The 27,866-nt window shown below is 38.5% G+C and overlaps 1 protein-coding gene across 1 annotated transcript in view; it reads left to right on the plus strand.

Moving 5' to 3' along the window:
* Positions 1 to 355: 355 nt before the first annotated feature.
* igf2bp2a (insulin-like growth factor 2 mRNA binding protein 2a) overlaps positions 356 to 27,866 on the plus strand; it is a 61,999-nt gene continuing 34,488 nt past the window's right edge. The window contains exons 1-2 of the mRNA XM_055031482.1: positions 356 to 1,026; positions 2,174 to 2,234. Coding sequence (XP_054887457.1) covers positions 852 to 1,026; positions 2,174 to 2,234 — 236 coding nt within the window. The 5' untranslated portion in view covers positions 356 to 851. The remainder of the gene's footprint in view (positions 1,027 to 2,173; positions 2,235 to 27,866) is intronic.

The following is a 27,866-nucleotide window of genomic DNA, read 5'->3' on the forward strand; positions in this document are numbered from 1 at the left end:
TACTAATGTTAAAAAAAATCAATTAATAAATAAAAGAAGCTAATTATTGGAACACGCACACTTGAAAACATCCACTTACATTATAAAATGTAAAGAAATAAAGATGAACAACTTAAACATAAAAAAGATAAATGCCACCATAAACCAGATAAAGTTTGTGTCAGGTTCATCTTGTCTGAATTTGCTGTAAAACCTTCAAATTATTAGTCGTCCCCCCCACCCCCCCGTATAGCCGCCCTTTCAAGACTTTCTGGAAACGGCCCTGCACTTCCCTTCTCTTCTCGCTCCAAACCAAGCCAAGCCCCTTACTCCCATACAACCTGGAGGCCCTTATTATGATTTGATGAAATAACCCCCCTCTGCCTCCTTTAAGCCCATCCCTTTCGCAGAACACAGCACAGTCATCACCATGCCCCTCTGCGCGCCGGACGAGCGGCACATGCACCTCCAAACATTTTTTCTTGTGATTTTTAAGGGAGATTTTGTTTAGAGGCGGCGCTTGTTGGCTCCGGAGTAATAGCGTCGTAACGGCACTTTTTTTTCTTCTTCTTTTTTTTTTTTTTTTTCTGCCTCACCTCGCCACCCCCCCCAACAGTCCCTGTTGAAAGAGTTTGACCAGGGCTGGAGTTGGTCGGTAACTGGGGGGTCGCTCATTTAGCTCCCTATTATCCTGGAGGACGATTCTCCCCCCCCCCCCCCCACCCCCAAATTACATTTTGTTTCTTTTTTTTATTTTTATTTTTTTTATTTAATTTGTCAAAAATTGTTTTCTCCTGCTCTCAATATCGTCTCACTCTTGATATCTGGCAAAGCCTTTCGAGATTTCCCCCCCTTCCCCAGCTCTTCAGATCATGAACAAACTATATGTTGGGAATTTAAGTCCTTCGGTCACAGTCGAGGACTTGGAGCAGCTCTTCGGGGAGAGGGAGCTGCCAGCGCCCGAGCAGGTCCTGCTGAAATCCGGCTATGCTTTCGTGGACTTCCCCGACCAGAACTCGGCCATAAAGGCTATAGAGACTCTCTCTGGTAAGTGTGTGGATTTTGATATTTGCGCTGAGTGATGCTGCTCGCTTGCTGACAGGGGAAATCGCACTCCAGGAGGTTCAAAGTGAAAACGTGCGATATTTATTATTTTGGTTTCTTTACGCAAATGAGACAAAGCAACAACAAATCCGTGTTTTGCACGGGAAGGTGTTTGTGATTAGAGTTGGAGATATTGGATAAAATGATCGATCCCACGCAGGACACACTCGAAAGATACACATCTCTTTTTTTTCTGAGAGGAAAACACGCGCGGTCTTAACGCACATTTCCACGCGCAAGAATCACCTTTTAATTCCTCCTTTTATTTTAAGGAGATTCCTATAGTGCATGGCGCTACTTTCTTTTTCCTTTTTTTTTCTTCTTTTTTTTCTTTCTTCGCGATCAGCCGCTGGAATGTATATGGGATGGTCTCTGACTGACTGACTGACTGGGTTCGGGTAGGCATAATTATTTTTCACTTATTTTTCGTCCTGATTTTATTGAGGAGCGCAGCGCGGCGCCAGCGCGGAAAACTTGTCGGATCCCTGTTCCCCTGGTGTCCGGCTATGTTTTTACGAGGTGTCTTGGAGGTGGGTCACGGGGGTCCAGAGGAAAAAGGGCTCATAAACAGGTAGCTGAGTGCTGGAGGAGGGGGGTGGAGAGAGAGGGAGGTGGGGGGAGGAGGAGGAGGAGGAGGACGAGGTGAGGCGCTAATTCCGTGCTGCGCCAGGCCACTCGCTCCTTCTGTTTGCGCGTGATAGTAACCCTCCCCCCCAAAAAAATAAAAATAAGAAACAACAACAATCACAGTGGAAGCACCTACCTAACATCTGCTTGGTGTTGTATTCTTTACAGGAGAAACGTATATCCCCCCTCAGTGCAATGCTTGTGGGAGTGGAAAGCATGGCTGCCCGTTCCCCTCACCTCCCCACCAACCCCACGCATACACTACTACTATATAAGCTCATTAAGCTTCGTTATGGCGCACAAAATGCCCTTCCAACGTGGTTGGAATAACGCTAATGTGTGCGCCACGATGCGCCCCGAGTACTTTCTTTGAAAATATGAATGGGGACGCACCTACTTGATGAAGTGTTGGCGTGCATTGTTGCAGACACATGACTTACACTGTCCATTCTCGCCCCTGCAGGTAAAGTTGAATTGTACGGAAAGCTGATAGAGGTAGACTACTCTGTTCCCAAAAAGCTACGGTAGGCGCTTACACTCACACTCACACCCACACACCTATACTGTGCTCTTACCCCATGTCTGAGTGAGTGAGTGAGTGAGTGAGTGAATGTGTGTGTGCGTGTGTGTGTGTGTGTGTGTGCCTGCGTGTGTGACCTGTAGGCTTCCGCTGTGAAATATAGTAAGGCACATTTCCCTGTTTTTCTCGTGAGATTTCTGCCAGCCTGTTGTTGCTGTAGTTGCTGCTGTTGTTGTTGCTTGGCGATGAAAGCTCCTAATTGTGCGTGTGGCCAAACAAACAAAAGAAAGAAAAGCGACAAAAAAAAAAAATACACAGTTTAGTCCCAACATCCGCAGAACAAGAGCCGTGGCTGCTGCCATGTTGCGTGATCTGCAAGCGAGGACCATATCCCACAGGCAAACACTCACACACGCCTGCAAACATGGCACGTTTTGGGTCCTGATTGGGTTTATTCTGCTTCATGTGATGTGATCCAACTTGAATATGCATTTCTATGTATGTAGGCGATGAGATTAAGTTTCATTATGTGCTGGAACTCTATTCGTACAATGAGTTGCAGTCACTCGACCTTCTTTTCTGGATACTATGTAATCTATGGACTTGCTGCATTTGTGGCCTCAAAAGCATATAAAACCTTAAAGTTTTTTTAAAAAAAAAATGTTTAGAAAACACAATCTGTAGGTGCGTGGCGCCGTTTTTACGTAGCCAAATTAAATCCATGCAATCATAATTGTTTATCTTTAAGGGGAAAAAAGTACATTGCGTGACATAAAAGGTAAATATTCAACCCCCTTTGTGCAAGAACACGTGACCCCTACTTCATGTGAGTCCTCCCCCTTTTTTAGTGCAAAGCCACACGTTCCTGTATTAGAGCCCATTTTCTTCGCCCCGCAGCCCCTTCATAGAGCGTTATTTACGTTTAGATTGCACTACAGTCGAGGAAAGCGTGCAGTTTCCCCGCTTTACGGCTCGATCTGCGAGGCGCAAACATGGTGTCAAAGCCTGCGCCACTCCCCTGAGTTAATGTGCACGTAGGCCGTGGAAAAGCTTGGAGGAGCACCTCCTATAATGGCTGCCATGATGATGGCCCTGTGCTCTGCTGCTGCCTGCACGGCTATAGGCGGACGCCAGCACGCAGCAAACTGTCCATACAGTGCATGTGACTGGCCGCATGTGTCCAATCGGCGGTGTGTATGTGCAGCTGCCGGACGCGCGGAGCGTGTTTCCCCGCAAGAAGGGAAATAAAGGGGGCCTTAGAGCGAAAGCTTCGCCATGTCTGCGAGGTCCATGAGCGGGGCAGCGGGTGATGCGTACAGGTGTTCATTTTGAAAACACAGAGTCAACTGGATGAACTGGAGCGTTCACAACTTTTAATGAAATCAAATGCAATACTGAAAAAACACACATCATGCGAAAGGTTCTAAATCACCCTCTGAATTTGTGGATGTGCTTTTAACAACAGAGCTCTGAAAAAACGCGTAATTAATGTTGCAAATTTTGAAATATATTTTAATACAGTTGCATTAAGTGTGATCACAAAACGTGAAGGATATGTGCCGAACGTTGTTTAAATTGTCTAATTTTCTAACATGTGATCAGCTTTAGGTTTAATTGTAAAAAAAGCACAACTTAACGTGTATTTAGTTTTGCACGTGAAAGCGGAAACCAGACTGATCATTACTTTTCTGCAATTATATTTTCAGATTAGTTTGTGTGCAGTGTGTAACTTTGGAACAAGTAATTGCATTTTAACTGTGCTTAAATAATAGAAAATGATGTCTGATTGAACCTATTTTTTTTAATCTAAAGTAAAACTTTAGATTGTCAGTTTACTTTAAGTATTTTTACACATTAGTGTACTTAAAGGATACTTTCTTGGAATCACTAAGAATGTTTTAGTTTAACTCAAATTGCAGAAAAACAAAGCTTGAGTTGCATTTAAAATAACTTTCTGTAGTCACCTACTAAATTGTATATAGATACTGCTATTTTGAATACATCAATAGTATGATGCAAATCTGCTTCTTCCTATAAATTCATTTAAAATGTAGTGTGGGTGCACATTTTATTTTTAAGCAGCATGCTCCTGACATATTTTTATTTGTTCAATTTAATTTAAATAGTTTAAATTGTTGTCGTATCAAGGTCATCTGTTTGTTTTTACAAGAAAAAAAACAGGTCTAGTTCATGCCCAGTTATACAGAAATACACAATAAATCAAATCCAGGACAACATGGATTCAGTGACACAATCCCATCTGTTTCTGTATAAAATTTATAATAATAACTGGTTATCAGTTGTATGGAAAACATTTGATCTTTTTGACCTTCAGACCATTCCAACTAAAATACATTTGCCCTTCAGTATTTTTTTTTACTTTTGACATTAAGTACATCTATGTATATACTTATGTATGAAGAATAAGATGAACTTCAAAAATGACATTTAATTGCGCTATTTAGGGACCGAAATTCATATTTATACATTGCAGGTGAGGACTCGGTTAATGTGATGTATGCAGGTTTTCTTTTTAAGTTAAAATTTTTTAGAATTCTAAATTTATGTTGTTCTTAAGCTTGTTTTTGACAAATCCTGTATTTAAATAAATGTAAAAATATTGTAACTTTCAACCTACCGCACATGTCATGAACATATTTGGAGGGATGAGGAATCTCAAATCCTGTTTGCTCCCTGATTTTTTTAAATTTATGCTTGCTGTAGTATGAGCTGCTGTTTGCTGTTTTTACTGCTGGGTTGTTTTGTTTTGACATTTAATATTTACCACGTGAAAAAAGGTGTATTTACATTACAAAACAAATTAAGTATAACATAAGAAAAATTGTAAAATTGTTGTTAAAAAAAGAGAGGCAACCCTAAATGAGACTGGTTGAGGAGACGATGTGTTTGTGGTAACATTTACTGATCATGTGAGGAAACGGGCCTTTTTCTAAAATGTGGTTTTGGGGTGTGACATCAGGAGGATTTCACATCTGATTTATTAATAAAATGTTTTGCAATTTGGTGCTTTCAAATCAATTCTGAGAAACCAGCCAAGTATTATAAATCACAAAATATTTTTTAACATTTAAACAATAACTTCTCAGACTTACATTTAAGAGAAAATAGAGTAATTTGATACAAAACAGTTGCAACATTATAAAAACTTTTAGCTTTAAATTCCTTGAGCATTTTAATGATTTTGGCACTATTTTATTAATGTTATTAATTAATCTAACAACACAGAAATTACTTCATATAAAAAGCACAATTAAAACATGTTGTATGTTATTGTCAGATTGCGTTAATCTACAAGTGTAGTTTTAAAATACACCATTTGTGTAAATAAATGTTCCAGCAGAACTCATTAAGTAACAGGAAAAATATACAAGATTGTTGTGATAATTTTAGAGGTATGAAACATTTTTTAAAATTATTTATCGAATACCTTTATTATTAGAAAAAAGTAAAGTAAAGTTTGTTTGCTGTAATATATAAATATTTTTTTGTATTTTCTTCATGTTTACTTAATTGCAGTTTTCTCAAGGAGCAAATCAGAGGAAGAAGAAACTGTTTTTTGAATAGCCTTAAATTGATCCGGGTGTGACCTGCATGATATACGGCTTATGGATAAAAGGCTCCAGCTGTGAGCTTGATCAATAGTCAGTTATCAATATTCAGCTAGATGCAGTTGTTCAGTGATCAGAATGGCTGCTGGCCTGAGCTAAAATGTTTGTGATTACTTATCTGATGCATCCTTTATAAGCTTACATATGGCAAGTGATAAACTTCAGACTGATTGCTGACTCTTGAGTTGAGGCGGAATGAGAATAATGATTTCTTTTATGTGTTCATTTAAAAAATATATATATATTGCACCCCGACACCCCTTTATTTTCTGGGAGTAAACATCTGCATTGCACCTCGGCGCTTGCCCCTCGTCCACATCTGTGTGTTTGGGCTGTCAAAGACTGCACTCTGAGTCTAAACAGTGAAACACGATAGTCATCAGTTAATCCACTTTGAATTCAATGATACTCCCCGGTTGATCCCGGTGGGAGGAGGGGGGAGAAGCGCTCCTGGTTTGGGCTCCGGTTTTGATACACATTTGCGCTCACCTGGCTGCAGGAGGAAGATCTGGGATGCTTGAAGATGCTTGGAGACGGCAGGCTTAAGGAGCTCTTCAATATGTTTAACATTGAAGTCATAGGAAACAGGGTAGCGCTTCGTAAGTGTACACATAAAAATAAATTAGTCACGAATGAGCTCGAAGCATTTAGTTTTAGTGCTGCATTTAAAATCTGCCTCTTTCATGTGCTACACAATTTGTACAGCAATTATTTACTTTTTCCTGTAAGTTTAAAAAATAAAATTTATCCTCCGCTCTCCTGAAGTGAAAACTGGCTTTCTAGTGCGTCAGAGCACATATAGCTAAAGGCAGGAGCAAGGCTCAGAAGTGAAAGAATGGTAAATTCATAGTGTGCCTATCAGATCTGTGAGATCGTTGTCTAAACTCCCTGAGAGTTGGAAGCTCTCTAATATTTTTATCCGACCCTTCCACGTGTTTCACTCCAGCATCTGTAGAGACCCACTTCTCACTAAGCTTTTTTTTTTTTGTTGCTTCTTCTTGCTGTACAACCTGTTGCATGACTAATTCGTCACTATAGCATTACAGTCATTAAAAGCAGGATTTAAAGCAACTGTGGACAGCAGCATGCGGTGATGAGGAGGTGTGGAAGGTGTGGCTGGGATGAGGAGGATCTCTCTGAGATGATGACTTAGCCTGTGACTAAGCTAAAGAAACATACAACGATTGAAAGCAGAAAGTTTCCACCTCAGGGGAAATCACATGATGACTGACAGCTTCAGCCGCACGAGCTGTGGGTCTTTTTATTTAATCTCTGAGTGGTTATATTAATGTGGATACAGCCTGTCATGGACACAAAGTAAACCATTCATTGATTAGGGATGAGTGTCATAAAGCCTCCTGGAGCAGAGCTACTTCAGCCATTTTCCCTCAAACAGCCTGCGTGAAAATCTGTCCTTGATGATTTATTCTTATTGGCTTGTGGAGGTCAGCTGTTTGAGGAGAAGAAAAGAGAAATGTTAATTTTGGCTGCACATGGACCAGTTACTTGTGTCAAGGTTTGCTATGGGCTAGAAAATAAAAATGTTCTGTCTCACTCTTCCTACAATTTAATGTACTTTTATTGAGACGTAAAAGAAGGTGCCGGAGTGGCCAGAGTCTCCTTTGGCTGCGTGTTGCATTAAGTAATGCAGTGCTGCCCCTCCCCCACCTGTTCCCGCACACTGCTCGTCAGCTTACTGAAAGAAGAGCTGACGTTGAAACCAGGCATCTCTCAGTGCGAAAACGTGTCAACTTTATTTTCTCCCTGTCTGACATTAAATAAAATTTAAATTTTCTTAATTTTAGGTTTATTAGAATCATCAAAATAATTTCTGTTTTGCTAAATGATAAATTAATAAGAGAGATAATTTATTAAAACCATTTTGCTACCATCCTCAGATTAACAAATTTACATAAACTAAGTCTGAAAGCCTTCTAAGAATTTGGGAAATGCCCTGTTGATGATATCGTGACTTTATTCTGACACATTAATGTACAACATTTGAGTTAAACACCTCAAACACTCAGTTTCCTTGTGTGACATGATAGAAAAATGAAAACATCATCCAAGTCTTAAGGAAGAGAAACATGGATGAACTAAGTGTGTTTCCTCTATGGGTCCAGCCATTACACTTTCAGGAAATGGAATAGATTCTGTGTCTCAGAGATGAGTGTTTTCCTGTGAAATATGTGAAAAGCAAAAGAAAGTTGTGAAAGTTACATGTGAAAAGAAAAAGGTTTTATCAGTTTTAACTGGCTGAAGCTAATAAAAAGAGTCATTATCCACAGAGAAGCAAGTGGTTGGGCTGAAAGACTGCTCAGGAATGAGGAAGTCATTATTCCAAAAGGAACATAAAAGCCAGATAGAGAGATTAAGGTGTTCATTTTTGGAGACATGGGATGAAATTTACCGTATTGATTTGCCATATTGCCTGACAAGTCTGACAACCTGACTGCTCTCAGTCAGGTTGCCAGACTGAGCATTGTCTGAATGGTGAAATATGTGCGTGCCAGTATAATGCTATTTGAGTGTTTTTTGGTTTAAGTGGGACTTGTACATTTTACAAAATGGATGGCATCATGAGGAAATAACGTTATGTTGAAATATTGAAGCAACATATAAAGACATCAGCCAGGAAGTTAAAGCTTAACTAGAAAAAGGCCTTTTTTTTCTTTTCTTTTTTTTTTTTTTTAACCACCTAATTAGTTAGAAAATGGCCTCAGGACAACAAAGTCAGTGTTTTTTAGTGGCCCTTACAAAGTCCAGTCTTAATCACATAGAAAATTCATGGAGAAGAGTTAAAAAGGTGAGTGTGAGCAAGGCGACCTACAAACCTGTCTCAGTTACCCCTTTTTGCCAATTCAGAAGGAATTGGGAAAAGTCTCGACAAACTTCTTCCAAATACAAGGATAATGTCTGCAAACTTCCAAATTTTAAGAAAATTTTAATACATCTCTTCTTATTGTTGAATTCAGAAACTCGAATTCTGTTTGGTAATTCTAAGTGCTCTAAAAGTTTAGCTTGGTTTAATTTTAGACCATGTGGAAAAACAAAAGTCATGCAGTTTTTTTTTATACTGTGTTTGAAAATTCTGGTTTCAAGCAACTTTACAACTCAGTAGTATCCTAAAGTGCAGTACATAGGATACAAAGAAACAATGGGAAAGTTTGATAAAAGTAACACATAAAGTTATTATTAATTTAAACATGTTTCATAGCAGCTTCATTGTAAATAGCAGTTTGGGGCAGAGCCTGTGGAATAAAATATTTTATCTCCATTTAATGGTTGGATGAAAATCTTTTTCTTGGTCAGAGTGTGATAGGTGTATGCATGTAGGTGTACAAAGTCAGCTTTCTGAGCAAAATCTCACACTGGCCCAGCAATAGTTGTCTATTTAAATAAAGAAAGGGAAAAGTGGGGCTGCCCTCATCTCATTTAGACACTGATGTGAGCAGATGTTCGAGCTATAGCCACTAATCAGGCTTTTATGAATCGCTGGCATCCTTGAATTTGTTGGATGTGATTTAATGAGGTATAAATCAGGATTACGGGTCTGTTCTCAAGTTCTTTTACTGGAGACAAAATAAAATTCAAAGATGCAAGGTCCCTCCTTTGTCTTCAGCGACCCCCCACCCCCACCTCTTGGTTGCTGGGTTTTTGTCCGTGTTCAGCATAGGAACAGAGAAGTCACGGAGAAATGACAGAGCAGAGGCAGAAATGTTGACTGCTTCATTTTGGATATAAAGCTGAGCACTTCCAGGCTTTCAGTGAAGCTGGTTGTCACAGCGGGCCGACGAGGGCGTGGTGGTCTGAGAGGGTGGGCAGCTGAGGCGTGCAGCAGGTGGCATTTCTCACACTGGCAGAACACCCCCTCCTCCGTGCCTGTGCCGTATCATCACCATATAAAACTGCTTCGCTGGTACAACTTAAGACCCCTGATGGTTTTTGGACAGGTGAAGCATCTAAAGGAGCCAATCAGGTTTGAGTCGGAGCTGAGACTTAAATTCTCAGAGGGAACGTTGTCGACCCACAGCTGATCATATAGAAGGCTTGATTTGAGATTTTTGGTCTTTAAAAATTTCTATCTCTCCAGAATGAATTGACATCGGATCCAAAGATGGAACAGATTCCTCTTGAAATTCGTCTTGTGAAATCTAATTAAAGGCTAATTGGCATCACAGACTGATTGCATAGTGCAATGGGATAGAGTCTGAAATATAAAATAGATAGGTACTAAAGTTAGTAGGAGAGTGACTATCTATCCTTTTTGTGACCGTACATATTTGCAAACAGCCAAATTTCTCTTTCATGTAAGTAAGGAAAGGGTGTAGAAAATTGTCAGCTAGCCAACTGGCAGTACACAACACATGCTGGAGCTTAATGTTGCGTGTCACACTGTCTTGAAAATTAGAAAAAAATACAGTAACTCGTGCTGCATGATCTAAGGAAATTAAATAATTGAGATATAGATGTTGATAGTTGGAATGGTTATAGTGAGTACTTTTTTGAAACTCTTCACCCTGTTTTCTACTTTTCTTCCTTCTGTGAGCTTATCAGGTTGGAGTATCAGGTTGTAAACTATTTCCACTAGTTCTCAACCGGGACAAGAATCCATTCTAATGGTCAGATTCATTATTTTCATGGAACGCATTAAGGTTTCTACCTGGATCAACGTTGCCATTATTCTGACCAAGCATTCCTTAGCGATTGAGATCATGCACATTGATAATGTGACGCAATATATTGTGCAAGTCCACAACTAACCCTGAAAAACACAAAAGTTCCACCGTAGTTGCTAAATATTTTCTTACATGCCATTTAAAGACAAAAAAATGGCATAAAAATAAATCTTCACAATCATAAACAGATGTCTGAAGCTTGATTTTCTTATTGCTATTTGGCTGTTATCACTCATTTTTCTCTGAGCCTCTCAGAACTTTAGACTGTGTCTGAATTTACAATTTGCGTGGAATTTTATTCAGGATTCGAGAACCCTGCATTTTGCTCCCAGCAGAAGTAAACAGACTTAATAGTAGAGCCCAAAGCTGCACTTAAAAGATTGAGAAATGGTGGCTTTTGGGTACAAGAAAAAACAACTATTTGCAACCTCTTTTTGCACGTCATATTGCTACTTGTAACATTTAGTATTACACGACGATAAAAAGTAATGATGCATTCTCAGCTGTTCAGCAACAAAGTGCTTTTGGAAAGATGGAGCAGTTTCAAGTGACGAGTAAGGCAACAATGAAAAAAAAGATCATTGATGCACTCTGTAAATTGTGCAGAATTTATACGTGTCCATGCTTGTAAAGCAAAGTTTGCATCAGACTCAGTAAAAAAAACAAAAAAAAAAAACTTTAAATGAGCATCAGCACTCAGTTCAGGGTATACAGGCAGAAGCAGCTCCTCTTACAGAGAGCTCTCGAAGAACAGTTTCCTGGCAAGTGAAAAATCAAGTCTACATGCCAAAATCCATCACACAATATCATGGCGCTCGCTGAAGTGAAGATGCCACCTACACTATTCAAATCAAGCTTTCTTCTTTAGAGGAAAATGACATCCACGGAAAGTGTTGTTAAGGCTTTAAATTGTGAAAAAAAACAGACAATGTTTTCCATGCGTGAAAGATTTCAGTGCACATTTATGATGTGACAAAAATAGAAGATATTAGTGCTACAATCTGAGTTCTTTTACACCACAAAGGTGAAACTGCAAAAGGTGTTTTTATGGTTATTATTTTGTTATTAACACATTTTCAGAATGACACAAATACTTCAAAATCAAGTAGTATGCATTGTAAGTTGGCTTGGACAATTATGAGATTCTTATGGTAACTGCAAAAAAATGCTTTGCAGAATTAAATTGCTTTTATCTAGAACATAAAAACAGCAAATACTCAAACTTCTACTGACACCATAATGTGTTTATTTTTGGTAAAGTAATACTATGTATAACTTTTGATTTTGCATTTTGGACTTGCACAAGCATAAAAAGCTTATTTTAGTTCATTAATTTGTCATAACTTCTGCTTTCTTAGTAATCAGAGTCAGTTTTGTTAGTGATTGTGAGCAGAGACCAGGAATTTGACTTCATCTTTAAGTTCTCACGTTGTACAGACATGAAATGTAAATATGTAAACTTTAGATGAAAGGAAATGAAGATAAGGGAACAATATGTGCAAAGAGTGTTAAATTAATAAAAGTGATGGTGGACATTCTTTGGTTTCCAGTCCATGATCCTTGTTTTTTGAACCAGACACATCTTTCATACGTGTAAGCAAATGAAAGTGTGGTCGTCTTCGTTCAGCCAGCTGATGTGCAGTGCACAGCAAAAATTGGGTGCGAAAATCTCAGCTGGAGAAAATTTTGGTGATTTTGGCCGTTTGTCTTGTATCTCATTATGAACAATTGCAAAGATGCACAGAGCAAGTGGCCAGTGGCTGGAATCTGCAGATTCTCAGTTTCACCGACCTTGACTGTTGGGCAGCAGGACAGGAACTCAAAAGTCCTGTCTTATTCTGACACATCGAAATACCATCACTACCAGCAACGCCCCTCCTCAGTGCGTAAGTTATCACTGACTGATGAAGACCTAAATAGGAGTTATTTTCTGTAACAGCGACATGCTTGTAAATGCAGTGAAAGAGCAGAATCTGTATTACAGGAAACTGAATGTGTTTGTGGACGACTTTAAATAAATAACAACAAAGCTGAAACTGTAGCAGCAGTTTAAGCTTTCAACCTCTGTCTGTCATTAAACATGCTGTGTTTTGAAATCTTGGCAGGCTTTTCGGAATCTCAGAGTCAAAGTACAGACCGACATGTACACTGAATTAATGATGCTAGCTGTGCTAACTTCACCAACTGCTTGTATGGGACGCTAAAATGTCAACAAAAAGTGCAGAAACTTTCCTTTAGCGAGCAGACTAGCTGTGTATAGTAGGAGCAGCTATTCTCTATTTAGGTAGAAGATTTAAAACCTCAAGAAGGGCGTGACAGAAACCTTTTGAAACCTTTGATACGTTTTCATACCAGTAATTAGCCAATGTCTGAGAACTAGTTTTGCTGCATTATTCAGGAATTTCTAACCGTCAAATTGGTCTCATCTAGGTGAGCTGTGAAAGAGCAGTATCATGCAATTTTTTTGTGCAATCTTTCCATGCAGCTCCAGCGTATTCTCCTGATATCAGAGTCTTTTCTGACTCATCCTTCAACTAAAATGTTGAAGGATGGTGAGGCGGCAGTCTTCTGACATTTACAACATGATGTGCGCTCAAAAGTGCAACCATTGAGCTCCTGCGTGTGTGTCTACTTCCATGTGTGTGTATTCACTTCCGACTGTTACAGATTAGGTTCTCCGCTTTGCCATGGGAACCGGTTTTGAGTGGTTGGTTGAGTTAAAGAAAGAAAGGTTGAAGGATGGAGGCCTTTTTTTTTCTTTTTTTTAGGAAAATAGATCCAGAGCTCAAGGAGGTTAGTTAAGCTTTGAAAACACTGCTTCGGTTGTGTTAGGATTGTGATTTCCTTCCCTGCCCAGGTGGACGGATCAGTGCCGTGATTTTACATGTCAGTGAATATATGAGTTAGGAAGATGCCTGTGTAGACCTCTGTGGTCACAGTCACAATCCCTCTGTGACCCTTCTGTATTAACTTCCATCCTTTTCCATATGTATGCGACGGAGCTGCCGCCTGCCCTAACAGAACCTCCACACACAGCCGGGCCGCCAGCACAACCTTTCAGCACAGTCTGACCATTGTACTTCCTCTGTCTGATTTAAAAGGAAGACGGGGGGGAAAGGACTTCCGAGGACAAGATCAACACATGCGCATGCTTCTCTCCCCCACCCCCGTCTCGGGCTAGATTGTGTGTTTCTGCTCCTGTGTGGGGAGGAGTGAGCGCTGCTGATAGAGGGCAGCATTTCTTCTCCCACTGCTCAGGCTCTCCTGCCTCTACAGGATTACAGGATGTGTGGAAGTTTTTAAATTCTGCTTTAGGGTGTATTTGTAAATTATGCGCAATCCCATATCAGTCCGTCGCCATCCTTGACAGCTACCAGCTCAAACGCATCTGACCTTCAGCATCCAGATTGACGTGTATGAAAATACAAGCAGAAAATGAAAATACAGCAGCTTTACACTGAGCAGGTTATATATTTTGAGAACGCTGCTTCTCTCTTTTCACCTTGAACAGGAAGTTGGGATTTGAAACTCCATCCTCGATCTGAAGCTTTTTGTTCTCCAGATTTAGTTGTCCTTTTTGTTTGAGGGAAACTCTTTAGATTTTAGATGCCATTCAGCTCCCAGATTATGAGAGCTGCTCTGTATTCTGGATGTTTGCAATGTTTTTAGAATCAGTAGAGATGCATCCCCCGGGATCTTCTGACTAATATAGATTTCTGATTTTCTGAAATTTTATCTAAGGACTACGACACTCAAAAATAGAGAGAAAAAAATGTGCTGGATGTTTTTTTTGTGGAGCTAGTAATTGTAATTCCAATAGCAAATGAATGAGTAACAAGATAATATCCTTTTATACACTTAAGCACATCCCTATTAACTTTGTCAGATTTTATTAAACTCAAAGAAGTGAATCATAGCGCAGTGTTCTGTGTATTTTTGCATTAGTCATGATGAAAATAGACTTTCCAGTATCAGAAAAGAGCAAATAAAGAAGAAAATGATCATCTCTATTGATCATTTTAGAAACAAAACAAAAATAGAATAGGAACAAACAAAACAGAAATCACACACATACACAACACCCAAAACCCTGAAAAACACACCAAAAATGTAATTAAAAAATGCTGCAATTATATACCAGAAACTATTTTCTTCTTCACATACTTTTATATTTTTTTAATAATAATTTTACAAATGCAAGGGCGACTTTTTTGTTTCTACAATTGTGTGTTTAAGGATTGGGTTATGGGGTATTTTTTTTAGATATTTGCAGCTTTTTAATTTGCTCATTCTGTAATGCGATTGTGTATTTATTTTTTTCTTAAGTCCATTTAATTGAGTGGATTTTTGTGAAATGTCCTTTCCTTGTGTTTTATGAGATGCTATTTTCATTTCCAAAACTACATTGTTTGAATGTTTATACCTAAAACAAATTCCCAAAACAATACAAATAGACAAAAAAAATATGAAGCGACAAAATTATAAAGTAACAAATGTTGCTGCAAATATTTGCAGTAAGATTTGTTACACCACGGCTTGTTGTGCCAGTAATATCTTTTATTTTTGCTGTGTTTTCTCTAATGTTGCTGTATTTTGTCACATGTTTGGTCTGTAGCTCAGCTCAGGGCCACCATATTTGCAACATTCCTGCGTGTTCCAGTGCCGCGGGGCTCTCCTGTAGTCTCAGCAGAAGTGCTGTTTTGTATTTGGCTGTTGTGATACACCATGAAGCCTGTTGTTTTACGCAGCTGTGCCTGATCCCGCCTCTGATTTGCTGAGGCCAGAGATGAGCTGGGTAATGTGGGCCAGGCAGGTGCTGCAGAGTAGGACGACTCCATCTGTCTTCCTGCCAAGTGGCCCAGTCCGTCACTTTGGGGGAGAAGGACAGAGCATGCTCTGTGCGAGCAAGAGGGACGGCGAGGAAGAAGCGGGTGGACAGAGAACAAGAACAGGAAGTTGCTGGGTGAAAGGGTGACTTTGAAGGTCCTCTTATTTTTTTTTCACAACAGAATCTGTTTGCCGGAGGAGTGGTGGATTATTATTGTTATGGAAGAGGTGAAGAAGTGCATTATTAAATGGGAACATTGACGGTGTTGTCTGCTACTGAACTCGCTGCTATTTCCCAGAATACACCCGGAATATTTTTCTGAATATGGAAGGATTCAGGAAGACTAACAGCTCTGATCTGGCACCTGCCTGTTTATGCTTCTATGTGTTTGATAACCTTAAACAAGAATACCACCCATCTTTGGAAATAACATATAAAACTATTATTATGTCTAAAGACATATCTCATGCAGGCAAAAATTCTTACTGTATGAAAACCTTGAGTACAAATACCACAGTTTCATAGTGTTTGAGATAAAAATTTAAAACCAAAATGTGCTACTCTAAACTTTTCAGGGGTCAACTCTTATGTGATTTTTACTACTGGAAAACTTTTAAAAGACCACCATTGTCTTTTGGACACTATAAGCAGCTGACTGACAGTTTGCAGCAACAGGTGAGGGAGGGAGTAGCCCCACTAAAAGCAAGTTGTAGCCTGATCGTATGTCATTTTAGCTATTGGAAATTTTTCACATGATCACACTTGTGTTTCATGGTTTGGATGTGACACACAACTGGCTGACAGCTCGCAGCACCATGTGAGGAAGGGGGGAGGAATACTTTCTCTGCAGATGAAAAAAAAAAACTTGGAGAAAAACATATAGAAATATTTCTTGTTTCTGCTCGAAAAGGCTTTAAAGTTTAAACCAGGGGTCTCAAACTGATTTTTATGAACATCCCCAAAATATATATGCCTTCTGTTATTTTTTTAATATTAAATAAAAATACTTATCAACAAATTATTAAAACATTATTGCTACCGTGGATTAGATTTTGCCCCCAGGCCTTCAGTTTGACACATGTGCTCTAAATGGTTTAATGCTAAATATTATTGACTTTGACGTTATGCCTTTTTTGAGACTTTGCTACACATTTTTTTAAACTGCCCTTTTATCAGTCCACACACAGACATTGTCAGTGACTGAAACAACACATGCAAACCTTTCTGAACATACGGGATCATCACCGACTTCTGCTGATTGATCCCGAGCGGCTGCGATCCGCCCCGCTTCGTCTTCTAGCTGTGTTGTTTTTAAACGGCGTTATGATGTGACCCGATGGGTGTCCTTTCCGTGCCAGGGTAAATCAAGCGCACCCCGACACTTACCCAGTTAAAGCTGAAGACTGTGTCCTATAGTTCAGTCTTCAAGATAAAACTGTGAGTGTTAAAATAAAATAAAATAAAATAGTGGGCATCCTCAGCTCACCAGGCTGGTAAATATTTGATGGCAGGGCAGCCATGCATACTTTCTTGCAGAGAAGGCAGGTTGGGGATGTTATTGCGGTTGCTGCTATTCAAATAATGTTGCTGAAGTTGCCTTTTCCTCCCTCAGGACCTCAAATTTTGATTACCATCAACACCTATATTGTCATGATATCATCATGTGTAACTTTATGTATAATTGGAAAATATATCTCTACACCATATAACATAATTCATAAATTTAAGTATAAAAATGTGGCAATGGTGGAATAATACTAGGGCACTGACAATGAAATGTATCGTTCACTAAAGACAAAATGAATGTTTACTCTGTATATGCATATGTACATGATTTGGTATATAATATAAGCGCATTGTATCGTATATGTACAAGTATCAAAATGATTGTAATTTCTGTCAGGATTGTATATTTATTACATTATAACAGCTAATATCTTACGAATCTCACACAGTAGCAGCCACATAATTTAGCGAAGACGTTTGCCTTCTTTCCATTACCTTTGGAGCTAAACTTATTGTTACTCATGTATAAATACAGATCGGATCAAATATCATTGAAAAGATGAACTAGATAATTACTTTTTATGTTTTATTGGATTACTGTATACATTGTATGTATGTACATGCATTCTTCTTGATTCCCTTTACCATGTAAGGGGTGCAGCATGTATTTTCTTCTATTTCTATGGCTGAAGTGAATCAACAAATGAAATTACATTGTGAGTGTTTAAATCGTTTTTGTTCTTATTCAGTCTGAACAAAAGAAATGTACCTAGACTCCACTACCATTCTTCTGCAGCACTCCCTTCCTCCATCCTCCTTCCTCCTCCTCACATATGCATGTGTTGTGTCAGCATACCACCTAGATAGATGGCGTGTAATATTGTCTCTCGCTTCCTCCCTCCAGCTCTCAACGTCACCACTCCTCCGGCACACACGCAGCGGAACGGCAGCGCATGCATACGGGGTGTAACCAGTGTACAACTGTATGTTACGTACTGTAAGCTGAATGTGAGCCGTCCTATCAGACAGTGTAACTGAGACAGGCAGGTTATTCTTAGTGGAGTTGTGGTTACCGCTATTCAGATTCCTCAACAGTACAGTAGATGCCTGTGTGTGTGTGTGTGTGTGTGTGTGTATGCGTGTGTGTGTGCCATTGGTATCCTACCGAAGTGGGAAGAAGGAAGTCCGTTTCTGAGACGATTTTGTTTCAAGTGGTGTGGGGACTAACTCCAGGCGACTTGGTTTCCGCTAGTTTGACGTCGAGGGGCGATAAATTACAGAGATGTAAAATGACAAGCTTCAAAGGCGGGTTTGATGTCCGATAGGCAGCGGTGGAGATGTGGAGCCGCCGAAGTCATGCATCAGATGTGCTGCACTTTAGGAAAACAAAGGAGTCTGATCAAGCTGGATTTAGGATTGTTTTTCCAGTGTTTTTTCAGGCGTATTTGGTGCACCCTTTTGATGGATGTACGCCACCTCAGGCATTTGTTCATTTGTTGAGCGCTTACAGCACGTTGCAAAAGATGCGATCTCGCAGGTTCTCACTCAAACTTCCAAACACAGATGGGCTTTTTTTTTGTTAACAAATATCAGCACTCAAAAAACCATACCCACCAGCTCCCACCAGTTCTGGCTTGCTTTTATTTTCTCTTTGACCTTAGATTTTTCTTGAACAGGTGAAACCAGGTAGTATTTACATACATTGTACTATTTTTTTTTCCCTCTCTCTTTTTTCCTTGTCATATTGTTAAATCTGACTAGCCCATCCCAGTTTAAGGTCACTTAGTTGCACAAAAATTATTTCCGCTGGCTAAAAACAAGAGAGAGAGGGAGAGAAAGAGAGAGCAAGCGAGAGAGAGAGAGAGCTAAACTTGGGTCAGATGTTTTCTTTCCACAAGTTTCTGGGGTTGATTTGCATGTTTCACAGCTAAACATGTTCATATCTGGCGCACAGAAGTCGACTCCTTTCTTGAACGGTGTGATAGCAGGAAATCCCCCATGCTGTTTATACTCATGTATAAATGTTTGAACAGATGAACGTTGCACCTCCTGGACAAATAGCGCCTAAGGATAAACTAATATTGTTAATGTACACAATTCAGATGCTCCTTTATTTCATTCAACTGTTGTGAGTTAACCTGTCTGACATGATGCCTTGGGTTTTGTGAAAAAATATATTTTTATAATGTATCTTTTGTCATTCTGTAATTACAAACAGAAATAACTGTAGAAATAAAATGGAAAAAAAAGTTTATTGTGATTCAATGCTAGACAAAAATAAACAATTGCGTTTTTTTTATACATTGAAATGCATCAATTTTTCAAATCTGGATGGTCACAAAAGACAGTGACCCGAATGCATAGTGTGTTTCTGTCACGCTCCGGTGTCAGTTCTGCTTTGAGAACGGACTTCCTGGTTTGTCAACGCTGCCCTCTCTCCTAATGAGCCCCGTCTTTAACTTCAGGAGGCAAACCAGCCTCACGTGTATTCTGCCAGGAAAGATGAAAGCAGCCCGCCTTTAAATGTTTGCAGATTTGTTTTGGTTTTTCTGTGTGGAGGAGGAGTGTCGTAAGATCAAGCAGAGCTACAAATATTTGTGAAATTAGCTGAATAAACCCTGGAAGGTGCTTTCTTGTGAATCACAAACTACCCAACTGACCCCCTGGTGCAATTAATGATTTGATTGCAATTCAGGTGGCACTTTTCAATGTTCACGTTGAGATAGAAGGTTATTTTTAACTCCTGTTTGTCCTTCAGCTAAATAACGCTGTGTGTTTCCTTGAGGTTTTGTTGTGCTTGAAACATGAAGCTGAGATTTCTTTGTGAGACTTGTTTGTCACAAAACTATGGCAGTTTGCCGTCTTTTCATTATTTTACCTGCCGAACCTTACCCTCACACCTGCCTGAAATGTCAATTTATTGCATGTGGATTTTATGTCAAAAACCAACAGAAAATAGTGCAGGACAGTAAAATGGAAAGAAAATGATGAATGGTTAGATTCTCGATTTGATTTAGAGCTGGACTTTAACTCAGCTGTTTTGACACATGACTGTGTTTAAATTTAAACAGTTCTCTGGTAGCTCTAGCTGCAAATTTAAGCTTCATCTGCTGGATGGTGAATCTGTGTTCAGGTTTCAAGTCATTTAGTTGTTTGTCAGATTCACACATCTGAGCTGAGGATCTCTTACTATTGGTCCCTTGACTGCTTCTCCAGCTAATGCTTTAATTTCTCATCTTGTCAGTTTCTAATGATAGTTTTATAGATATTCCAAGCTTGGGAGCCTTTTTTATTCACTTAACTTAACTTAACTTTAACTCCAGGCGTTCTTTGATTGTTATGATAATGATTTTCTCTAATATTCTCCAACAAGCCTGCTTAGAATATCTGGATGTCCCAATAAAGTACAAAGTGACAAAATTTAAGAAATACTTAGATGATGAATATTTTTGCAAGACACTGTTGTGCTCATGTTTCTGCTAACTTACCTTTGGCTCACAATGTCAGGCTCTTATAATGAAATCCCAGTGTCAACTCCAGATATTTAGTGATGTATTTATTATTTATTGATCTGTTGTATGTTAGATAATTGACGACTAAAAGGCATCATTGCTGAAATAATCCCCCGCGCACGCGAACATGTCCAGATTTAAAGATACAGGATTACAATCTGACAGGGATAATAATTCCACTTGTGAGTCACATGACACAAGAAGATCGAAGGTTTTCTGAAGAGAAGCCCTACAATGTAATTAATGCAGTGAACACTTTTTTCTGCATTTAGAGAGGTTTGTAGAAACAGCACAACATGAAGGAGCAGAACCAGAACTGCCTGTTGCTGCATTTCAGAGTTCAAATCTTTAATTTCTCACCACCCTACCTGCATAAATCCTGCCTCTATGCATAATCCTATCCCTTCTTAATCTCTGGGTGTCTTATCAGGCTTCATTTACTTTACTGGACTTCCACTCACTTGTGTGAGAGGGTTTTTTGTCTGGACTCCTCATTCTAGCTGGGTCTCCTTTCATTCTCAGGCGTTTTCTTCCTGAAAAAACACAAAAGGTTCTTTTTTTTATTTTGATTTCCTATAAATCCAATTACTTTTAACGGTTTTGTTAGATATAAGTGTGAAGTAATTTGTTGTTCCCATATGGTGCCCTTCATTGTGATTACCACCATGGTACAGTTATGCAAATGCTTTAAAATGAACGGATGTTTTGTAGCTGAAGTGTGATGTTTTGACAGAAAATGATAAGTTCTTGAACTGTGAACTTTAGAGAGCCTTTTAAAACTCCCTTACAAGCTTCTTCACTGTGCTTAGTGGCAAGATAAACATCAATCCAGCCTTGTTTGTCATAGCTGCAATGTTGTTAATATTTTTTTCTATTTCTTATTGCTCTGACTGTAGATATTAGAGGGGTAACTGTGCATAAAAAAATTATATGGTGTGGATTATTCAACAATAAAATATGATCTTGAATCTTTCTTGACTTAGTAAAAACTAAGCATATAAAAATAATCATCAACGTTCATAGTTAGGAAATGTACTTTATCTGACTATAAGTGTTTTTTATTCAGATTTGCAGCTTTCTTGTAGGCCTGTTTGCACAAAGCAAACTAATAAAAAATACAAATTAAGAAAACTAACTGCAAATTATATAAAAAAAATATTTATGACAAATTGAACTTAGCCAAACCAAGTTCAATTTGTTTCTCTATCAACTGTATTTGGCTCAAAACTCACAAAGTTCCAAAAGAAATAAAAAAGTAGTGTGCACATTTTAAATAACAATTTATTGGTTAGATACACATGCCTGCCAAACTCAAAGGTTCATTCTAATCATTTTCAGTTTGAACTGTTACATACCAAAAAAATAAAAGCAAGCTTACATTAGCAGCACTTTTCCTCAAACTGTTTGCTGACATTAAGATCAAAATATTTGCCTGAAGGGATTTTTCTTGTCCTTTCTATTTTAACAGATGGCTAAAAAAATTGATTTCTATAATACAGTAAGTTGTGGGTCAGAGATTAATAGTTAATCAGCAGTCTGGCCAACTTTTAGGAAGCAAAAATATTTGACATCTTTAACCCCTATTTAAAAAAAAAAATTAAAACAAAAATCTAATTAAAAAAATTTATTTATTAAAAGGCCTGCAGTTGTAATTTTGTAAAAACTCATATTTTATTATATTATTTTAAAAAAATGCAAAATGTAAAATTATTCTAGATAATTGCTGCAGTACTCCAATATAAGACATTTATAAACATATTTATCCTGGGCATTAATACAAATTGATAGCATGGGATTTTAGCACAAATGATTGCAGCTGTTTTTATTCTTAGTTGATTTGTTAATTAGATTTCAATAACAGATGTAATTTATATTTGAACAACCCTCAACTGGTCTGAGATTATTGGAATTACCTGAATTGGATTGTGTGTAACTGGATTTAAACTGTGCCTGTTCGCTTTTGCATAAAGTGTCCTGAGAGGACTTTTAACCTGTTATAAATATACTGTGCTGAAATTATTTAATCTTAATTCTAAACCTTTAAAGAGTATTTAGTTTTTATGTTTAAATAAAGGTATTTATATGTTATTTGCACAAACATCTTTATCTTTCACGTGATTGCAGATGTGATTCAGTTAAAAAGCAAAAAAAACAATCAAACACATTTTTCCAAAAATGATTCAAAACAAAAGTGAAACCGGATTGCGTAACGGTCTTTCTTTAGAACAAATCTACATGGCGGTGTTTGGACAGTCAGGACTTCTCTGTCACAGCGACTCCCAACTCACAGACAAGTTTTTTCTTTTTTTTATTACATTTTGCTTCAGGTTCTCAGGATGAACATACACTCGCCTCCAACTGGTTACAGAGCACATTTTCACTCTGTAAGAGTAGCTGCCCTGCAGAAAGGGGGAGGGGAGACATCAGAGGAGATGTGGTGTGTGAACTAGTGTGTAAAGCTGGCTGACTCCAGGGGGAGCAGGAGGAAGAAGTGAGGCGGGCAGAGAGAGGGACGATGAGAGACGACACACAGACAAAGCAGAGTACAGCAGAGCGGGCGGGCAAACAGTTCGAGGGCTTGTTGATTGGTGTGTGTGCATGCTGTAAGTTGACCCCACTGGGACGTGCACCTATGGGCTCAGCCCTCCAGCCCCGGTGTAATACCTCATGGTTGACAGATTAAAGGATGAGATCTGAGGAGCAAGCCGCACGGCTCGGCACAAAGCAGCTGAAGCAGCCATGAGGAGCAGCCAGCAGCGGGTCCTCACCGTGCCACAGCAGCATGACATGGTGTCCACCTGTCAGTAACTCCGAACACTGAGGTGTGTGAGACAGCCAATGGGTCTGAGAAGGCAGCAGGCGGCTGGCTATAGGTTAGGGTGTGTGTTTTGGGCTGTGTCCCTGTAGGTTGGGGCTGTGGCTCTGTGGTCTGTCAGTGGCTTTGCTGACTGCGTGCTTTGTGGAGGGAACTCAGAGTGGAGCGGAGGATCCGACGGGCATTTGATGTCCACAGAATGGGACATGACATGACACTGGATGTCCATTTGAATCACTTCTCCGTGTGTGTTTTCTTTCAGCCGTCGCCCAGCCGTCCTGCATGTTTTGCACGCCTGTTGCTCTAATATGCTTGATTCAAAGGTGTGAAACACCTCAATGGCTCATCGTCAAGCTCAGCAAAAGTCAGTTAGATACTCATCAGAGACCGTCAGTAAAAGCATTGGATCTCCTTAAACATGCAGGACGGTGTTGCTTTGACTCTGGGAAATACTGCTAGGTGATTCCAGTAGCAACGGAAGAACTCTTCAGACCTCACCCATGAATAGGCCTGCATGGCTTTTTTACTTCATGCAAAACTTGTGAGCAAGATGCAACATGATTTAGAAATGAGAATGATCTAGTGTTACAGATTTGCTGTGTTGGAATTTTAACTGTGTTTTTGTGAAAAATGATCGGGAGTTAGTGTAAATAGTCGCATTTACCCTTTGATTGTTGCTCTAAATGAGCCTTCAGCAACATAATTGTGCCTTATTTTAAGTCTCCTGCTGACTGTGCTGACTGATGCACACTTTGAAGACTGAACTGGAGTTGTGCTGTTTTAAAAAGTCCAAGCAAGTAAAGCTGGTAGAAAGTTTGCATTTGAAGACATCAAACATGGACCAAAGACACATGATGTGTCAGAATTTCTTCTTGTTGTGGATGAAATAATTTAGCAACATGACAAATATATTCGTTAAGTGATGTATGTGTATGTAACGCTGACAGAATGACTGCAAAAAATGTCAATGAACTCATAAGAGGGACTAAATACGAGCAAATTTGACTTGTCAAGACATTTTCGTTATTAATAGTAAAGACATTTAGATATAATAATAATAAGCTATATATGTAATAATCTATAAGATATACATAGAAATTATTTATTTAGTTTCTACACTCAAATATATTTGTAATTCCTTTTAAATTTTAATATTTTAATTTCCCAAAATAGTTAAAATACACAATCTTACTAATTCTAATTATGTGATTTCTTCTTTTTATAATCTGCATTTGAGTAATTTATATATATATATATGTTTTCTATTGTATGTTAAAGAAACAGGCCACAGAAAAATATTTTACAGTAAAATAACACAGAGATAAAATATGTTTTGTGTTACCAGAGCATCATGCCACTTTCACAGCAAATCTAGTTAAAAATAAGGCCTAGACCCACACCATTCCTGTGGTTTAAAGTAATTTTTATATGATGCTGGAGAAACTTCTGGAGTGACTGGAGTTTCTCTTGCTGTATTTAACCTTATTTTAGCAGTGCTGGTATTTATCTTTAAATTTCCCTTTAAATAAAAGCTTTTAGGCCATTTTTAACTCAAAGTTATTTGGTGAGATTCTCTTAAAACTGAAATGTAAATTAAATCTAAATGACTGTAATGTTTTTGGACAAAAAAAAAATCATCATTATGTAGTTTAAACATTCAAGTTTTTGTCATGAAACATAAAATAACTAATATGTGCAGTTCTGTACTGGAGGATTAACTGCTTAAATATATTCAGAAAATATAAAATAATGTTCTCTAAAGTGCAATGCACTATATCAGACGCAAGTCATCACTCTTGGTCAAGTAACAAAACAAAAAACAAAACACTGCTTAGCATTTCTGTATTTACATTTTTTTTCTTAGTCACCTGAGCAAGTGAGGACAGCAAGAGGAGACATATGTCAACAGGAAGACTGCGGCTCACATTAGAGAAGCATGCGTTTCCCTGCTGAGCAGCCACATCGCACACTCGTGAAGTAAGAGACGGGCAGGTGAACCTGCTGAATCCTGATGAGCCCTCGCCCACTGAGGTCTGGGAGTGAAACAGAAACAGGCACCTCTTCACTACAAGCTGTGATAAAACGTTTAGCAACGCCACGTAGCAGCAGCAGCTTTGTTCACTCTGCAGTACGGAGTGTGAAATGTGTAAGATGTGGTTAGGGAAGGAGAGCAGATTCACTGTGTGTTTTCCAATGGGCTCGTGAAGATGTTTTTTTTTTACATTAACAGCTGGAAGGACAAAAAATATTTATTCAATTTCAATATCATTAATATTTTTTATGAAAAAACTAGGGGCTGCAATGTAAATAGATGTTCTCATATATTGACAAAAGTAATTTTTTTGCCATGAAAAATCAATTCTTAATTTCCTAACCAACATAAAACTTTGTATAACAACCTGGCTTGAATTTTAAGTCTTTTAATCACAATATTAAATATTTATTTTAAACTAAATTTATTATTTTCCAAAACAGAATAGCAAAATTCCTTCTTGCTGTTACTAGAATAGTCTAAATATGGATTGTTACAGCTATGTCAATGCTATCTATAACATTTATTGGTAATTTCATTTTGACAAAGTCTAAAGCAGACAAATAAATAAACAGAAAAACCCAAGTCTCACCAAAAGCAGAGCCCCGTGTTCAGACACAAAATACTCTTTCTGAAACGGACCCTGGCTCTCCATCCACTGATAATCTTAAGCAAACAGGTTGTATATTTTTCTTGGATGCACTTGGTTCTGCTAAACTGAAGTTTGTCTCTTGTTGGACTCAACCAGCCCTTGATGGAAATTCCTGCAGATTCTTCAGTGTTGCTATCTGCCTCTCAGCAAGACCAATTTCTGCCTTGTTTATGTTTCTCTATTTGGGATCACAAATGAAGGATTTAAAATGCAGTAATGTGAAAGCTAATAATAAGCAGCTTTGAAGGAAGACCACTATAGGGTTCTGTCAGAGTTGATGGGGTGACAGTGCAGCAGAGGGAGGAGTTACGCAAAACGTTGATGCTTGGGTAGGAGATGCTGGGGCTTCAAAAATGTCTTGAAGGAAGATGGGGACATCCATGTTTTGGTAACTTAGTAGGTCATTTCACATTTGTTGAATAACACATCATCTTGTCTTTTTTTATATGTATATAATTTTTGATTAATTTCCCATTTTTACCATCACTTTTGTCCCATACTTTGTCCAAGTATGACTGTCTTTATTGAGCTGTGATTTATAAATAGACCTATAGAAAGTTTTACACCTTTGACATCTGCATTTATACAATGAGATCTTGGTGTTCCTTTGGAACTACTGTGCTTAGCAAATAATGGCTTTTGCCACAAGATTCAAACGAGCAAAGGTCAGGAAAATTCAATCAGGATAGCTGAACTGATGGGAGATGTGATCAAAAAAAGACTAGCCGCTTTGACAAAGTATGCTCACCTTTATACAAATAGATTTGTTTGTTTTTCAGTGCAGTTGTACAGGATTTATATAAAATCATACACATAAAATTATACTGTATTTTATTCGAAGCGAAATGGCAATTTAACAATAAGCTTTAACAAGGCTGTGGACATTTTTTATGACTATTGTAGGATACTATAAACAATTTTTACAACTTTGATTTGCTGTGATAGCATAATATTTTTGAACAATGTTTTCATTCAGTTTGAATTAAATACCAGCTCAAACCGGCCTATAAAACTAATCCCTAGATCCTAGACCAGGGGTGGGCAACCCTGGTCCTCGAGGGCCAGTGTCCTGCAGTTCTTAGATGTGTCCCTGGTCCAACATATTTCAATGAAATAACAGAATCACCTCCTAAGTACAATCAACTTCTCCAGAGTACTGCTAATGACCTCATTATTTGACTCAGTTGTGTCAAACATCTAAAAGTTGCAGGACATCGGCCCTCCCGGCCTGAAGCCCAGCCTGTTCTAGACATTCAAACTATGGGTCATGTTTGGACCCATAGTCCAATTAGTCATTCTTATTCTTATTCTCAGAATCACAAGAATGATAATTAATTTGCAAACTGAATGATTATATTGAAATATATTCTCTAATAGAATCAAAAAATATCTTATGAGTAACTCCAATATTTGACGGGCTTTATTATACCGTAACAGCGTGAAGGAAAGTGATTATTACTACCTATTTAAAGATTTAACTTTAAAGAAATCCCCCCTCTTACTGAAGGGTAAGCACAGAGCTTTGAGGATTAATTGGATTCACAAAGCTCTGACTATTTGAAAGAGAGGAAAGAAATTAATTCAGAGGAATGAAGGTGTTTTAACGCAAATAAAAAAGTCTCACTTTTGACCCAGGTCTTGTTTCTGTCCTCTTTCGAGAAAGCAAAACACTTCATTCCCCAAAGTACAATTCAGCAGCAAAATCAGTGCAGCATTTTTTGGTTTTTATTACTTCCTGAAAAAATCTCAGGTTCTATGTGTCAAGATAAAAAATGTTGACAGCCATGTGCAGAATCGAAAGAAATTCCCACACTGTGTTTGTTATTTGTTCCCCACTGCATCAGAATTTTGTTTCTCGTTGTGCTGCAACACATCTCAGGAGCTGAAGGACGACATTTAAGCACTTCCCTCATACAAATCCTTTTATCTCTGCTCCACAACAACTGCCCAGGTCTCAGAGAAGCACTTAATAGTGCTGCCCGG

Source organism: Poeciliopsis prolifica, unplaced genomic scaffold (assembly GCF_027474105.1).
Source record: "Poeciliopsis prolifica strain line A6 unplaced genomic scaffold, Auburn_PproV2 SCAFFOLD007, whole genome shotgun sequence".
NCBI classification, from domain to species: domain Eukaryota; kingdom Metazoa; phylum Chordata; class Actinopteri; order Cyprinodontiformes; family Poeciliidae; genus Poeciliopsis; species Poeciliopsis prolifica.